The sequence below is a fragment of the Leopardus geoffroyi genome, chromosome C1 (assembly GCF_018350155.1).
Source record: "Leopardus geoffroyi isolate Oge1 chromosome C1, O.geoffroyi_Oge1_pat1.0, whole genome shotgun sequence".
In the NCBI taxonomy this organism is placed as follows: Eukaryota; Metazoa; Chordata; class Mammalia; order Carnivora; family Felidae; genus Leopardus; species Leopardus geoffroyi.
In genome coordinates, this window is record NC_059328.1 from 8,975,814 (window position 1) to 8,991,834 (window position 16,021).

At 58.9% G+C, this 16,021-nt stretch overlaps 1 protein-coding gene and 1 long non-coding RNA gene across 3 annotated transcripts in view; one reads left to right on the plus strand and one right to left on the minus strand.

Moving 5' to 3' along the window:
• Window positions 1–231: 231 nt before the first annotated feature.
• Window positions 232–7,131, minus strand: LOC123597197. Its single transcript, XR_006712024.1, has 4 exons — window positions 6,699–7,131; window positions 1,904–2,078; window positions 1,263–1,365; window positions 232–349 (listed from the first exon to the last, which is right to left on the minus strand). It is a non-coding gene; the product is annotated as an uncharacterized LOC123597197 (long non-coding RNA).
• Window positions 692–16,021, plus strand: part of TNFRSF1B (TNF receptor superfamily member 1B) — a 33,309-nt gene continuing 17,979 nt past the window's right edge. The window contains exon 1 of one of the 2 annotated variants that reach the window (XM_045475673.1): window positions 692–895. In XM_045475673.1, coding sequence (XP_045331629.1) covers window positions 818–895 — 78 coding nt within the window. In that variant the 5' untranslated portion in view covers window positions 692–817. The remainder of the gene's footprint in view (window positions 896–16,021) is intronic. The other variant, XM_045475672.1, reaches the window with a different exon arrangement.

Here is a 16,021-nt window from a genome sequence, read left to right on the forward strand (position 1 = left end):
CTCGCTCTCAGAAGGGCTTGAAGAACATTTAAGGACAGGGGCACCTGTCTCGATCTCAGGGTGGTGAGTTCAAGCCTCACACTGGGCATGGAGCCTACTAAAAAAAAAAATGTTTGAGGATAAATGAACACACGGATAATAGTAATAACAGCCAACTCAATATACACAGCTTATTAAGTTACATATACATTTTGTGAGCATACATACATAATATATATATTATATAGCTTTTAATCTTCAGAAAATGTAACTCTGTGAGGTTAATGCAGAGACACCCTCAGACGGTCTGGCTCGAGTCCAAATGAGTGAATTATATAGAACACTGGTGGTCCCCCAGAGCTAGTGTCACCTTTGGGAGATGTTTTTCCAAATTAGTGTCCCATCCCCACAGGAATGGGGAGCCAGCGGGGGAAGGGGGTGGGTGGGAGGGGTAGGTGGATGCAGGGCAGGTTGAGAGGCACAGCCTGGGGGCAGCAACAAACCCGGTGGGAGGGTGACTTCAAGGGGAAGGGGCACGAGAAGGAGGTGGAGGCGGAGGGGTCCCCGAGAGCGGGAGCCCCGGGCGAGTTGAGGGCGTAAGAGCCGGAGCAGGGACGCGGGGGCGGGGGCGGGGAGGAGGCGTGATCGAGAGGCCCCGCCCCGCCCCGCCCCGCCCCGCCCCGCCCCCTCCACCTGCCTCCCTCCGGCCGCCAGAACTCAGGCTTTCGCTTTCCGTCGGAGGCGCCGGAGGCAGCGGGGCGCTGAGAGGAGGCGCGAGGGCCCAAGGGCGCGACAGCCAGGGACGGCCGGACCCGCCCGCGCTCCCGCCGCCGCACGCATGGCGCCCGCCGCCCTCTGGGTCACGCTGGCCGTCGGACTGCAGCTCTGGGCCACAGGGCGCGCCGTGCCCGCCCAGGTGGGTGACCCGCGCGGCTCTCACGCCCACCGGTTGGCGCGCACCCCACCCCCCCCATCCCGGAGCGCGGTGTCGGGGCTCGGGGAGACCGAGGCGCCGCCCCCTGAGGGTGAGACGGTCGCCGCGCGCGCCCGGAGACCCGCCGGGACCCTCCCGAGGCCTGTGTGGCACACGTGCGCTCCGGCCGCGAACTCCGCCCCCGCCGCCCCGGGGCGCAGCCCGTCCCCTCCGGCCGCGCCGACCCGGGCGTTTGGGGCCAGCCGGCCGGCCCCGGGCTGATCCCTGTTAGAGTCTGGCCCCCGACTCAGACACCCCTGCGACTGCGGCGCCCGGCCTGCCTCCCGCGGCGGGGTAGGGGGTCCCGTACCGGAGCGCTGTCCTCGCTGCGGACGCGGGCCCTCTCTTTAGAAGACTTCCTCCTCCTCTGGGCTATGGTTTTCCTCTTTCTTAGAAATGCTAGGGCTGCGCGTCTGAAAGAACAGGGCCAGATGTGCAGTAAGTAAGCGCCTAATAAGGGCACAGTAGGACCGTGGGCTGCGTCCCCGTGCGTTTGCGCAGACCCCTTCGCCAGGAACGACTTGGGGTGTCTGGCGACCATTTCAGAGCCTGTTTATTCTTTGCGGACTCTGGGTACTGGGGAGGAGACCGTGTCTTCAGGTTCCCCTGGGCTGACCTCCGCGAGGGCCTGTATCTGAGCTCGGGGGACACAGGAGGTGCGGGAGGCCTTCTGGGCAGTTTAGCCAAGGCAGACGGGGCCCCTTAGGGACTGCAGAAACATGGAGAAAACAGGCCTCGTGCACCCACCACGGTAGCAAGGTAGAGTCTGCAAAGGGATCGCGCATCCTTTGCCTGTTTTGGGCTGTCTGCGTGGTCTGGTAAGACAGAGTAACCCCATTTCACAGAGAAGGCAAACTGAGGCTCAGAGAACTTGTATTTTGTGGAAGGGCATAGGGGGCGCTCTTCCTCTAAAGGGGGCATTTCCCCCCTCCAACCTCCTCATGACCTTACCCTGATGAACGTGTGATGTGCTGACTCAGGTGAACATCTCCACCGGGAGGAAGGTGGGAGGTGGCACTGGCTCATGCGGTAATGTGAAGTGACTCACTGGCCACGGCTGGAGACATCTTTAGAGTCCAGCTCTCCAGGGCAGAGGATGGAGGCTGTCGCACCGGAGTTGACTCACCTGCAGTGGGTGCCAGGATGTACCCTGGGGCGGCGGTGGGGAGGGGGGGGTCTGCCCCAGAGGTTGTCTTGAAAACAGAGGAGGGTCAGGAGAATCCCAGCTCTGAAAGCCTGAGCGCAGGGTCAAGTCACAGACTCGGGCCTCAAGGGGTGTTGTCCTGCCCTGGTGAACCCTGGGGTCATGTGAGCCCATCGGGGGAACAGGTGCAGGGCTTCTCTGTGCAACACCACGCCTGAGTCCCAGAGTAGTGTGAGGGGTCCTTGGTGTCTCTCACTTCCCACGCCTCCGGGCCAGCTCCCGTGTCTGCTCAGGTCCCCTCGCCCCGGACTATGTCCACAGCCTCGGAGCTGGCCTCCTGGCCCCCGCTGCCTCTCCCACTGACCCTCCTGGGTGGCACTGCTCCCCGTATTGGGGTACCTCTGCGCCTGCCCGAGAAGCCTGCTAATGACTCCCAGTGGTGGAGGGAGAAATTCCCCCGGGCGTCCCAGGTTGGAGTGAGTGAAGTATCTGGGTTCTTTCTGCCACCTCTCTGCATCCGTACCCCACATCCAGAGAGACTTGGTCATTGCATTGTCCCCTCTTCACGGCACACCCCTTGCCACCTCCTTCTGGCCTTTCCCACGAACCACCCCTTCCAGAAAAGCCTTTCCTCACCCTCCCGGTTGGATTGGATCAAAGCTCTTTGTTTCTCCCAAGAACAGACTCTATTCTGCTTTTGAATCTAGTGGTGTCTTATCTACCTCAACAGGTGGAAATTTCCTTGAGCGCAGGGCCTGTGGGGTCCTCTTCCCCTTGGTTTTTATGACCTAAGTGCCAGGCACTGTGCTAGGCCTTTAGTACAGAATCTCACTGAAAGCTTCCTTACAGCAACTCCTAAAAGGCGGGGGAGGGGGTGGGGTGGGGGAGGTGGTTGGTGCTGTTCCCATTTGGAGACGTGGCAGCTGGGGCCCAGAGAGGTTGTGACATTTCCCAGGATTACAGGGCTGGGGGCGGGGAGGGGCTGGGGGGATTTGAATGCAGGTCTGCCTGATTCCCCAGCTCCTTCCACACTGTGCTCCCTGTGTCAGGATCTCCCCACTGCCCCCAGCCAGCTGCCTCACCCACAGCGTGCACTCAGGATTGTTGGCCGTGACTCACCGTAGTTGCAGAAGGAGCCCCCCCCTCCCCCCCCCCCGGGGGACCTGAACTGGCCGCAGGGTGTGGCAGATTCATTTTGCCATCCGGGCTTTTGCCTCCTTTAAAAGCCGTTTCTGGCTGGTGTGGAGTGCATCATTCATTCATCTAGTATTCATTCATTCGGCAAATAAATGCCAGGAGAGCTGGCGGAATAGGTAAGAGTACTTGGTGCCCTCTGATGGGGATGGGCAGGGCCCCTGCCATCTGGCTGTCTGCTGGGAAGGGGGTCGGCCTGCCTCTCACCGGAAGTCTGGAGGCTGAGGGGCCCCTACTACTTGCCTGCTCATTACCCGGGGGGCTAGGGCCAGCTGGGGTTAAGGGGACAGATTGGGGCTCCCAGTTTGACCTGGGGGCAATGGCCTTTGATGTGGAGATGGGTGATCTGTGTACCTGCTGTCCCGGGATGCCCCCTGCCCGACCTCCCAGAGGGGAGCCTGTGTGCTGACTGGGGATGTGGCCTGGTGGTTGGTCCTCCTGCACAGGGCGGTGGGCAGCCAGCCAGGCACCCTGGTACGCCGCCGTTCATTCATTCCCCCAGCATTCATGGACACCTACTCTAGGCCCACCCCAGTGCCGGGCTCTGGGGACCTCAGATGACTATGACCCGGCTCCAGCTCTCCAGGAGCCACGTTGCCAATGGTCACAGACCTGGGCTCTCCCCCTACCTGCCCTTGAGAGCTGGGCCAAGTTAGTGGCATGGACACTGTGGGCCTGGAAAGTACTTCCCACCTTGCTGTCCTCACAGAGCCCAGTGGGTGTGAAAGGTATTGCGGCAGATAATGGCTGAGAGCCTGCCAGGCATTTTCGTGTTAGGTAGTGATCCTCACTGACATTCTGGAGCAGCATTGCTTTCCAGGGCTGGGAGATACTTTATGGCCTTGACCATCCAGTGCTTCCTAGAGGAGTAGCCAGGAAGGTTGTACGTTGGGTGGGGTGGGCAGGGGGAGTTTTGATGTCAACCATGGTGTGTGTGTGTGTGTGTGTGTGTGTGTGTGTGTGTGTGTGTGTATGTGTATGTATTCCATTCAGCTCTCAGTTTTATGCCATGCTGGCTGCTTTTCTGTTCCTCAGGCATGTCACACACACCTACCTCAGGGCCTTTGCACTTGCCTTTCCCTTTCCCTTAAATGCTCCTCCTGCTGATCTCGTCACACTACTTTTTTCTGCTCAAATGAATTCTTCTCAGAGAGCCCTTCTCTGACCATCCTGTCTACAAAAGCTCCCCACCAGGTGCTCTCCCTCCCCTGACCTGCTTTGTTTTCTTTGTTCTGTTTCTTTCACTTTTACCGCATCTTCCTACTGGACTGTAAGCACAGTGAGGGCTGGGACCTGCTCGCCGCTATAGACTCACCGCCTAGAACCGGGGTTCTCATTCTCAGCACCCTTGACATTTGGCCACATCATTGTTTTGGGACTGTCCTGTGTGTTCTAGTACATTTAGCAGCATCCCTGACATCTACCCACTAGATGCTAGTAGAACCCCCCCCCTTTAGTTGTGACAATTAAAATGTTACCAGATATCGTTGAACGTCCCCTGGGGGAGAAATTGCCCTGGTTGAGAACCGCTGGCTTAGAATAGTGCCTGGCATGTCGTAGGTGCTAGAAAATATTGAGTAAATGTGCAAAAATATTCATTTGACCTGTATCGTGGCCCTGTTTTTTGGATGAGGCAGAAGGGTTTGAGAAGCCAGTGGTGGTAGGGCTGGGTTCCAGTCTGTCTCCCTCCGTTTGGGATATATCTCTGGGTTCCTCTTCACGCCGTATTGGGTCTGTGGAGGCTAGGGGTGCTCTCCTGAAAGTGCTCCCTCCTGTCCTTCACATCCCCTCTCTAGCTCGTGACAGGGCCATCCACTGGCAATGACTCAGGGCCCCGATTGGCATGTGACTGGCCCAGAAGCGGGAAGGGAGGGAAGCTGGGGGTTAGGGAGGAGAGAGGGGTGCCACCAGGGGAACGGGAACAAAGTGGGGATGCTGTGGCTCCCAGTTCCGGGCCCTTTGCTGGGTCATGGGGAAGCAGTATTGATGACTTAGGGGAAGGGCCCAGCCCTCAGAATCAGGCAGATCTCAGCTCAAATCCTTCCTCTGCTGTTTACAGGCTGTGTGTTTTTGGCAAGTCTTTCTATCTCTGGGAGCCTCTGTGTTTCCAACTGGAAAATGGGAACGACCTCCAGCTCATTGGATGCTTGTCAGGGTTAAAAATGCTTTGTAGGCTATGCAGTTCACTGGTGGCTATTTGAGCATTGGTGGCTTTGTAGGGCCTGACCTGACTTTGCATTATGGGATGGTGCTCAGGCTGAGGCGGGGACCACCGGGGAGTCAGAGTCTCTGTCTCTGAGCCACAAGGGCCCCAAGGTGTGGGTAGCAGACCTCTGGTTGCCCAGAGCTTATGCCCAACATCCTGAGAGCAGCTTTCATTCTGCCCTGCCTTTTCCTGGCTGTCCTTCCTCCCCTGAAGCCCCCTCACTGGGCCTCTCTCACCACCTGTCTGATTGCTTGGCCTCCGGACCCTAGCATGTGGTCACGGCCAGGGGGTCAGGAAATCACTCCTCCACTCCTCTCATGAGTGACAGGTGCTATATGTCATTTGAGGGTGAGCGAGGGGTACATTTGGCACAGTTTCGAGGAGTCTTAAGACCTCCCTGTGAAAGGGATTATCTGGCCTCAGCTTCCCTGCCTTCAAGATGGTCCTTCTTCCAGGCTATCTCTAAAATCTCTTCCGTTTCTAATCTCTGTGATCCTGAAGTTCTGTTTACTTGTAACCCTGAGAAGGGAAAGCCCTTTGGAGGAGCCTCTGAGGCCATTCTCCAGCCTCTAAGGGACTTCCAAGATGGCAAGGCCCCAAGGAAGGAACACTGGCCCAGGTGTCAGGAGAACCGGGTTCCCAGCCCAGCACTGCCACTGGCTTGCTGCGTGACCTCCTTCAGGTTACTTAGCTTCTCTGGGGCTAAGCATTCCTCTCTATTAAACCTCCCACCACTGATCCCAACACTCTCCTGGAATGTTGGGGAAGTGCTAACTTTGCATGCGTTTAACAAAGGCCGTAGACCGAGGAGGGGTGTGTGTCTAAAAGTTTTCCCAGGAAGCAGAGCCCAACACTCCCCACTGCAAATATCTTGGCTTCCCAGCCTCTCTTCCTGTTGACCTCAATCCCGCTGGCTTTGCCTGGAATGATTCCTTGACTCAGGCCCCAGTGGCACCAAGAATTCCTGGCTGCCTGTCAACTTGCATCCAGAACAAGATGCAGAACCCTCAGGCAGAACAGGACTCATGGCTTTCCTGCCTCCTTGCCACTTAGTAAAATTCAGAAGGCAGACTCCCTGGGGCCTCAAACCGTGAGTAAGTCTATGCCGCGGGCACCCACTGCAGGGCCTGCTGTCTGGGAACCCACGAGTTCAAGGAAGCCTCGGTGGGAGTGACGGTTTCCTCGAAGAAGCCCTCTGTTACCTGTGATGGGCACACAGCCCTCCCCGCTGGTGCTGAGTCTGGCAGGCGTCCTTCACAGCCCCGGGGCTTTGGGCATTTGTCCCCCCTCTGCCGAGCTACTGACTGTGGGGCTAGGACTCTGAAGCTCAAGGCCCACCCCTGTGGGGCTCACGGTCATTTTCCACTGTGGCATGTTGTGAGGTCACCGGGGAAATAGTGACATCACTGTGGTTTGGGGCACTTGGGGTGCGTACCCAGTAGGAGGAAGTGTCTGTTTACCGACTGGGGTTTGGGAAAATAGATTTCCTTCTGCCCCAGAGGTGAGCGGCCCTGGGGGAGCTGAGTTGCGGGGGCAGCTGTCCAGGAGGCCCCAGGCTGGAGCCGTGGTCTGGTCTCTGCCCTGCTCTGTTGTTGTCTGACACACCGTTCTACCTCTCTGAGCCTCCACGTCTTCTTTGCAGGGACAGGCTTCGTCTCTGGTGTCACCTGTGGGACACATAGGCAGTGTGGAATGCGGAATGACTTCAAGAGCCACAGGATGAGTCTGTTTCTGGGTCCTCAAGAGGCCAGCAAACTGCTGCTCTGTCCGTGACTTTGGAGCCGGGGCCCTGAGCCGACAGGGCAGAAATCCCCAGGGGGTTTTGTTTGTTTTCTTTTGATGTCCAGACGGTGGCCCACCCATCTGTTTCAATCTGAGCTTGGCCCTGAGTGGGCATGGCTGCTGTGGCCACAGGTTCAGGGAATTGAGTGGGCCTGCGATGCGTGGTGGGGAGCAGTGTGGGGAAGGATTTGGGGACAGGACAGACAGGCTGTGTACGGGTATCTTGTGGGCCGTCCGTGGGAGGCCTTCTCCAGCGCCTGTCAGGAGAGATGCCAGAGGCTGTAGAAGTGACCAGAGCGTGAGGCTGGGAGCTGAGGGGTCTGGGGCCTGGGCCTGGCTCAGTCTCCAGCTCTGGGGGGCCCGGCCACTTTCCTTCTCCTCTCTGAGCCTCAGCTGCCCCAGCTGGAAGTTGAGATCAGCGTGGACCTCGCCCACCCCTGCCTTGGAATCCTTTGGCCCCGAGTGTTAGACTGGGGGAGGGACTGGGGGAGGTGGTGCATGGGGTGGGGGGCGGTTCATGGCTTTGGGCAGAGGGTGGAGTGCAGTTCTGCCTCCACATGCCGCCCGCCCTTGGAAGGCCCCTGTCTGGTCTTGACAGTGACCCTCCCGGCAGGGGCACCTTAGTCATAAGGATGCTCACCAGCACGTTGGGCGCCCCGTCTGTCCTTCCTGCTGCTGACCCACAGCCTGGCTTCTGTCTGCCACTCTTAGAGACTCCGGGTTTGGCTTCTCCCTGTGGCCTGCTGCCTCCGTCTCCTGCTCCGCCCTGTCCTGTCCTCCCAGCAGCCTTGAGCCCTCCCCCACGCATGGCACGATTCCCCCCTGTCCTCCCCAGCCATCGCCACCCCCCACCCCCGCCCCCGAGGGCTTTACTCTCTGCCTGGCCCGCCTCTTGGTCACTGTCCTCATCTTTCCTTGTCATTTTCCTGGTTCTGCCCCCTCTCCACCACCCCATCCTGGCCTCTTCCAAGTTGTCCTCTTGCGATGACCACACAGGGATCTGTCTAAAAGTTGAGCCCCGAGGGTGAGCAGGATCGAGATGAGTGGGTCCAGGAGGGGGAATGGCGTGGAGGGAGCCATGAGGCAGGTGTAGCAGCGGACAAAAGCCTAGCTGGGGCAAAAGCCTCATTGGGAGCAGTGAGGACACAAGAGGTTATGGGCTGTTTGGGGCCAACTAAAGGAAGTAGTAACAGATATAAAGATTGCATTAAAAGTGGTTACAGCGGTGATTTTTGGAGTGTGTGCCAAACGCTTTACATGTCTTATGTCACTTAATCCTTACAACAGCTCCATGAAGTGTATACGGTCTATAGATGAGAAGATTGAGGTTTATTAACCTCATTTATTAATTTTTTTTTCAACGTTTATTTATTTTTGGGACAGAGAGAGACAGAGCATGAACGGGGGAGGGTCAGAGAGAGAGAGGGAGACACAGAATCGGAAACAGGCTCCAGGCTCTGAGCCATCAGCCCAGAGCCCGACGCGGGGCTCGAATTCACGGACCGTGAGATCGTGACCTGGCTGAAGTCGGACGCTTAACCGACTGCGCCACCCAGGCGCCCCTAACCTCATTTATTAAACAAACAAACAAACACTGATGCTGTCAGCTAATAAGGGGGGGGGGGTGGTGGTGTCTGAATTCAAAGCCAGGCATCTTCACTCCAGCATCCACGATATGATTTTGGCACAACCCTCACCTCCTATCAGGGGTTGAGGCAGTGGGAAGCCATTGATAGTTTTAGAGCAAGGGAGTGACTAGAGCAGAGAGTGAATTAGGAAGATCACTCTGGCCTTGGTGGGCAAGTCAGATGAGGAGGGACTATTGCAATAGTTTAAGCAGGAGCTCTGGGCTGAGGGAGTTAGCAGCCAAACAGGAAGGAAGGATCGGAGGCTTCAGGGAGGAATAGGAGGCCTTTGGACTAGACCTAAGACCTAGTGTGGGACAGAGGTTCTCTGGAGGAGGAGGAGGAGGGGTTGCCCCTCTGTACCCCATCCTGCAACACAAGGTCCCTCTGGCTTCAGCCCTGCCCCGGCCTGAGCCAAGTGATGGTGGCCAGCGTCAGCCTCGTGTTCCTGGAGCTGTCGTGGGCAGCCACCGGCGAGCCTGGCCTCAGTCACCCGGGCTACTGCCGGGGTGCCATGGGACAGTGCATGGCTGATCCACTTGTCTCAGGTGTGAGGTGAGATCTCAGGACTTCTGGGGAACTGCATAGCTCTGCTGCTGAGGGCCTTGAGACCTTGAACTCCGCTCTGAGCTTTACTTTTCCCCACTGGTAAGGTGGGGATAACCGCGTCTCTGTCACTTTGCATCGGGGCTGGGAGAGTGCCGTGAGCCCAGGGCTGGGACTGACATCCCAGGAGGGAGGCGGGAGGTGCTTCTGCCTTCCCCGAGCCCTCAATTCTCACAGCCCCTCCTTCCCTGGAGGAGGGCGGTTTTGATAGGAGAGGCGGTGGAGACCGGGAGGTTGAGCTGTGCGCTCAGGCTGTCAGCTTACTAGAGGCGGAGCCAAGATCCCACCGCAGGCCATCGCGCTCCAGAGCTCTGTACCAGAGGTGGTCGCCGCGGCTGTGACAGGCTCTTAATCTGAAAGCTGTTGCTTGGTCTACCCCAGCTAAGGACAGACACCTCCTGCTCTCCTTGCGAGCCATTTCCTGCCCAGTTCTCATGCTGACTCCACCTCGTTTCAACTAATTGGAAATGAAAACTTTTGCATCTGTTAAACAATTCAGCCTCTGTGAGGCACCTACCGTGGGCCGTGCCCTGGGCTGGACGTAGAGCAGCGAGTCATAAAAACCCAACGAGGAACACTTAGCTCTTACCGCCAGCCGGGCACGGCACTGGGCACTTGACACGCATTGACTCAGTGAATCATAATGGCTCCATGTGGTGGGCACTATATTCGTCCCCATTTTATAGATGACAGAACTGAGGCTGGTGAAGGGCAGAGCTGGGATTCAAACCCAGATGTCCGGCTCAGAGCCAGAGTGTGTGGAGGGGGCATGGTGCCTGCCTTTGAGGGGGAGATACTGGGAAACAGGTAATTAACCAAGAAGAGGTCTGGGCAGGGTAGAGATCTACTCAGGTTGTCACTGGGGCCCCCAGGAGGGACCTCTGGCGCCATCTGGGAGTTCGGAGGTTTTGCTAAAGTGGTGGTGGAGAGGACCCTTGAAAGAGGCTGGAGACTTGGCCCTGCCGTGGGGGTCAGGATGGTTGGGCAAGGGAACCGGATGCTGCAGGGGGCCGCGCAGTGGTGCCCGGGCCTCAAGCTGGGGATGAGCTCATGCCCGAGGGCCGTGGAGCCAGTGGTTTTCAATGGGGCCAGACTTGGCTGCAGGAAGGTGATTTGGGGTCCATCTGGAAAGCCTGGGGACCAAGAGTGAGGAGGCTGTAGCTGGCAGGAGATGGCAAGGGTGGGGAGGCGGGAGCCGGGTGAATTGAGGGGGCCACACCGACAGGCCAGTGTGTTGGGGGGGGTCGGGAGGGATGGAAAGGGGTGTCCTCTGCAACTAGCCGCAGGGTTCCTTGGGGGCAGGGGCCACATCCTGCCATCTTTGAGCCCTAGCACTTTGCACAAAGGCGGGCCCCAAGAACCGGATACCAGCCCGGGCTTCCTGTCTGCCCCAGGCTCACTTCTAAAGCGACATCACAGGCAGCAGGCAGGGAGTGGGATGTGTCACCCCTGGGCCGCCGTCTGTGATGTGGTCGGTCTTTCCTGACGCAGACGCTGTTCCTCTCCATGACGGCAGGCGAGCCTCCGTTGCCTGGTCCCGACGTTGTTGCCGCGTGGCCTGGCCTGATGTGGCTGCACCCTGCAGTCCACGGGGCTCCCACGAACCCCCAAGATCGAGGCCCAAGCGGCTTTGCCGCCTCCCACCGCACCGCAGGGCCCCAGAGACCTGCCATGCAAATGAGGGGGTTTCTCTATTGCTCGAAGATGGTTTCCATCCGTGTCGGGGTCCCTGGGTCCTTCTGCAGATGCCTCTGCCCCTCCCCGTGGCTGCGGCCTCTGCCCCCGGGGACCCTGGAGACCCTTTCGGGAGAATCCCTGAATCTGCCTGCACCTTGCTCACTGAGTGTTCTCCTGGGAGACACGCTTCCCCTCGGGGCCTCTCTTCTATAAGATGAGGGAGCAGGACAAAACCACAGCATATAAAATTGTCCAAGGACACGGAGGCAGATGGAACCGTGACTGCTTCCTGTCTGCCGCTGGCTGGCCGGCTGCTCTCGGACTTAGTATCGAATCTCCCAAAGCCTCTATTTCTGCATCCCTAAAATGGGGTGATGTTGACCCCCTTGCGTTGCTGAAGGGATAAAACGAGAGAACGCGTGTGGTGCCCAGGGCTGCGTGTATACAGTCGGCGGGTCTCCCGGGTCTGCGCAGCCTCTGCGTCCTTCTGGCTCCGCGACAAGGGTAGCTTTGAGAGGCACGTGCTCCTCCCCGAAGCCTGACGCTTCTCCCTGTGACCTCCCCCCCCCTCCTCCCCTCCCCGCCCTCTCCGTCCCAGCGGTGCTCCCAGTGGAGGCTGGGAGAGTGACCCCTTCCCAAGGGCACTGGCATCTAAAGCGAGGGGAGGGGTCTCCAGAAAATTAAAAGGCCCCGAAGACCCCAAAGGCATCGATTGCGCTCACGGCGGCAAGAAGGGCAGAAGGCTCCGTCCCCAGTTTGGTACTCTCAGATGACGCCATCCTGGCGGCCACAGCTTCTCCTTCCCCGGTCCTGCCCTGCTTTCCCTTCCTCTCTCTCACTGTTTATAAATCGAAGAAATCGAGGGCCGCCACCTTGGGGTACACACGGGGCCGGGCCCGGCTCCAGGAGCGGGAAGGACAGAAGTCATCCGTGCAAGGGTTGCCCAGTTCCCCGCGAGGGCACTGACTCCCTCTCAGACTGGCGAGGCTGCCCTGGCCTGCCGCTCGCTGGCTGGTGACCCCAGTGAGGGGTCCACCTTGAATTGGTGTCCCCTCCCCCAGCCGTGGCCGCTCTGGGCTCTGGTCGGTCGGGCTCCTCCAGGGTGACAGAGGGAGGGAGGTCGGGAGGGGAGGGGGCAGCGGGCAGGAAAAGGCACTTCCGACTCAGCAGGTGAATGAATGAGGGATCAGAGAGGCGGTGCCTCCTGCTCCCGGGAGGGGCAGAGACTGGAGCGGGTCGGTGCAGTAATGCCCAGCACCTAGGGAGCAAGTGCTCAGTACTGTTTGCCGAGTGAATGACCGTGTCCACTTTCGTCCCTGACTTCCTCCACCATTAAATGGGGGGCTGCTGACATGGCGTCTGAAGCTCCTGCCACCTTCGAGCCTCTGCTGCCAGCCTGAGGATGGGTCCTCTCCGGAGCCCGGTGACTCGGGCAGCTCTGGGACGAGCCAGGTCTCGGGCGCTGGACGTCCCTGCCTGCTGCGGAGGACCGGCCTGGTCTGAGGTTCCTGGGTGGTCACCTGAGGTCAGAGGTTGTTGGCCCGAGGCTGAGAGGGGTCCCCGGTGCTGGGGGGGCATGTGTGTGTGTGAGAAAGAGAGCCCGAGGAAAGATAGAACCTGTGTGCCCATGTGAGCCAGGGCCGGAGGTCCGGCTTGGCGCGGAGGTGGGCGCATAGGAGCTGGTGGCACTGCGGTGGCTCGGGGACCAAGGCGGAGGGCAGATCCGAGGACCTGGCTCTGTCAGCCGTCCTGAGGAGGGGACAGAGATTTCTCCGGCAGGACCAGAGCAAGAGTCACATCCCTGCTCCGCCCCATCCTTCTTGGATGACCTTAGACAAATGACTTGATCTCCCTGAGCTGTGAGATGGGCACGCGCCCCCCCTGCTTTGGGGGTGGAAGTTGGCTTCCGTGAAGCGCCTGCCGCCTGGCCTGGTTCGTAGTAGGTGCTTCGTGAATATCCCGTGGTTTTCCTTCCTCCTCAAAGGGCCAAAGCCGAGAAGCTGGAAGAGTGATGTAGGCCACGTGGTGGGAGGGTATGCTGAGTTTGGAAGGCACTTGAGGTCCCGGCTCTGTGTCGAGGGGAAGGGACGCTTGGGTCCCGTGTTCTGGGGACCTCCCCAAGAGAAGAGAGGTGGGGGCGCCCGGGCGGCTCAGTCGGTTAAGCGTCCGACTTCGGCTCAGGTCATGTCTCGCGGTCCGTGAGTTCGAGCCCCACGTCGGGCTCTGTGCTGACAGCTCGGAGCCTGGAGCCTGTTTCAGATTCTGTGTCTCCCTCTCTCTCTGACCCTCCCCCGTTCATGCCCTGTCTCTCCCTATCTCAAAAATAAATAAACGTTAAAAAAAAATAAAAAAAATTAAAAAAAAGAGAAGAGAGGAGAAGGGAGGTGGGAGAGGAGGAGCAAGGAGGGGGGCTCTTGTGCCGTGGCCTCAGACACGTCACCTCGCCTCTGAGCGTCTGTGAACGTCGTGGGGAGACTGCGGGACCGCGGATCTCGCACGTGCAGCTGCGCCTGGGAGACAGCGGGTGTGAGGGGCCCCGTTCCGCGGGTTTCTTCTGTCCTGGGTGGAGGGAGGCCCATGTTGAGCAGAGGAAATGAAGCAGCTGACCCTGATGTGGTGAGGCAGCTCTGAGGCCTGTGGGAGGTGAGCGGGGGACCCTCATGGCCTCCTTGTGCACAGTCCTGTGTCACCCTGGCACCAGCCACGCCCTGGGATGGCCTGGAGCCTTTAGAAGGCCAGGGAGGTGGCTTTGCTGCTCTGTCTCCATTTCGCACAATCTCTGTACCTCGTACATTGTATGTTAGCTAGGTCTGCCCTTCCTCCTCCCTCTCTTCCTTCGTGTTATCCTCTCTCCCTCTTATTTACTGATCCCATCCATCCTTCCATCATCCATTCATCTGTCCTTCCATCCATCCATCATCCATCCATCCGTTATCATCCATCCATCATCCATCTTCTCCCGTCCCCCATCCCCACACTGAGTCACAGACTGCCTGCCTGTTTAAATGAGTGGGTTGTTTAAAGTTTATTTATTTTGAGGGGGGAGGGGCAGAGAGAGAGGGAGAGAGGGAGAATCCCAAGCAGGCTCTGAGCTGTCAGGGCAGAGCCCGATGCGGGGCTCGAACTCACAAACTGTGAGACCATGACCTGAGCCGCAGTCGGCCGCTTAACCGATTGAGCCACCCAGCGCCTGTAAATGAGTGGTTAACAGTCATCAGTGATTTCCAAATTTTCACCTGGGGACGCAGTGTTTTGAAAGATTGGGTTGGCTAAACTGCTGAGTAAATTGAGTCATATCCAATTTATTTCCTCATTTTAAAATGTCAGAGCTCCCCTGTGGGTGGGTGTATGTGGATCTGAGCCTCCCCAATACCAGCCCAAGGATCCAGAAGCTTCCACAGCCCTGGGTTTCCCAGAGACCATTTGCCACCTTCTGGGGCCATCCAGAGACCCCTGGCCCATGTGGCCCCTGAGGGGACTGAGGCCTGGCTCCCAGGGCTGTGGTTTGGCCGGGCCTCTGCTCTGGGAGCTCCGCAGTAGAGGGAGTGACCTTTTGTCCCACTCTGCAGAGGGGCTTTCTGTTCCTCATTGTTTAGCCATGCCGGGGCTGTGGTTGTTGGATTTTTTTCTTTGTTTTGTTTTTTTTCCCTCTGTCCGAGAGCATAAACAGGCTTTAAGATTGCTCAAGGGAGGGCTGACCTCTTCTGCCAACCGCCAGCTCCTGGGCTCTGGAATCACACAGAGCGGCAGGAGGAAGTGCGGGGAAGGGTGTTTATAACAAGATTCTGACAGGAAGAGGCCCTGGAGGGGAGGTCTCCGGGCAGTGGCCTGGGGGCTATGGGGGTCCCGCTGTCTGCCTACGTCCAGGAACCCTTGGCCTGTGGGTGGAGAGAGCACAGACTTGGCCAAGGCAGGGCCCTTTCCCATCAGGCCTTTTGAACCCTGACAGGAAATCCTCCCCCCAGACAGGGCAGGCCTCCCCCGGCTGCACCACAGGAGCTTCCCTGGGAGGGTGAGGGTTTCTCTCTGCCACCAGGAGCCTCACTGGCCCTGTGGCTCTCAGCCCTGCGTGAGTGAGGGGCTTCCCTATGACTGCTGAGGTTCCATGTGGGGAAGAAGCCCACAGTGTGCTGTGCAGGGGGGGGTGGGGGGGGGTCCATGAGACCTGTGCCAGCCACCCTGCCGGGGTGAGAAGGAGGGGCAGCTGCCTCGGGGGGCGCTCAGCCAGAGGAGGGGCACAGCCCCTGCCCTCAGGGAAGCCACACAGCTGCAGCCTGCAGGGAGGGCCCGCGTGGGGGGCCGTGGGGGACAGTCAGGCCCTTCGCTGGGGTTAGTACACAGTTGAATGGAGTGTGCAGAGGTGGCTGTAGGATTCCTCTGGTTTAGGGGCTCCCCTAGCCTTTGATCTCTGGGTCTGCTCTGCGTGCCCCTGCCCCCAGATGCTTCGGACGCTGACAGTGAGCCTCACCCCCAACCGCGAGGAGCCCTGATAAGGAGGCTTGCTTCGTCTTTTGTCCAGTACCTGGCAGCCTGTTCTAGGACCGGACGGGGAGGGAAGAAGGACTGTGTGTGTGTGTGTGTGTGTGTGTGTGTGTGTGTGTGTGCGCGTGTGTGTGCGACATGAGCAACTGTGGGCATGTAAGCTTATAGTCCAGATGGGGTGGAAGTTACTTTTTTAGGCTCTGTGTTGTGCAGGATGGTTCCCACTTCCCCTGCCAGCCACCCGTGTCTTTCCCAGCCTCTCTAGAGGGGTTTTGGCACTGGCCCCAGGGTGGAGGGTGGGCTTCGGGGGCAGGTGTCTGCACCCATGTTTATGCTTCGTGGCCACAGTGCTG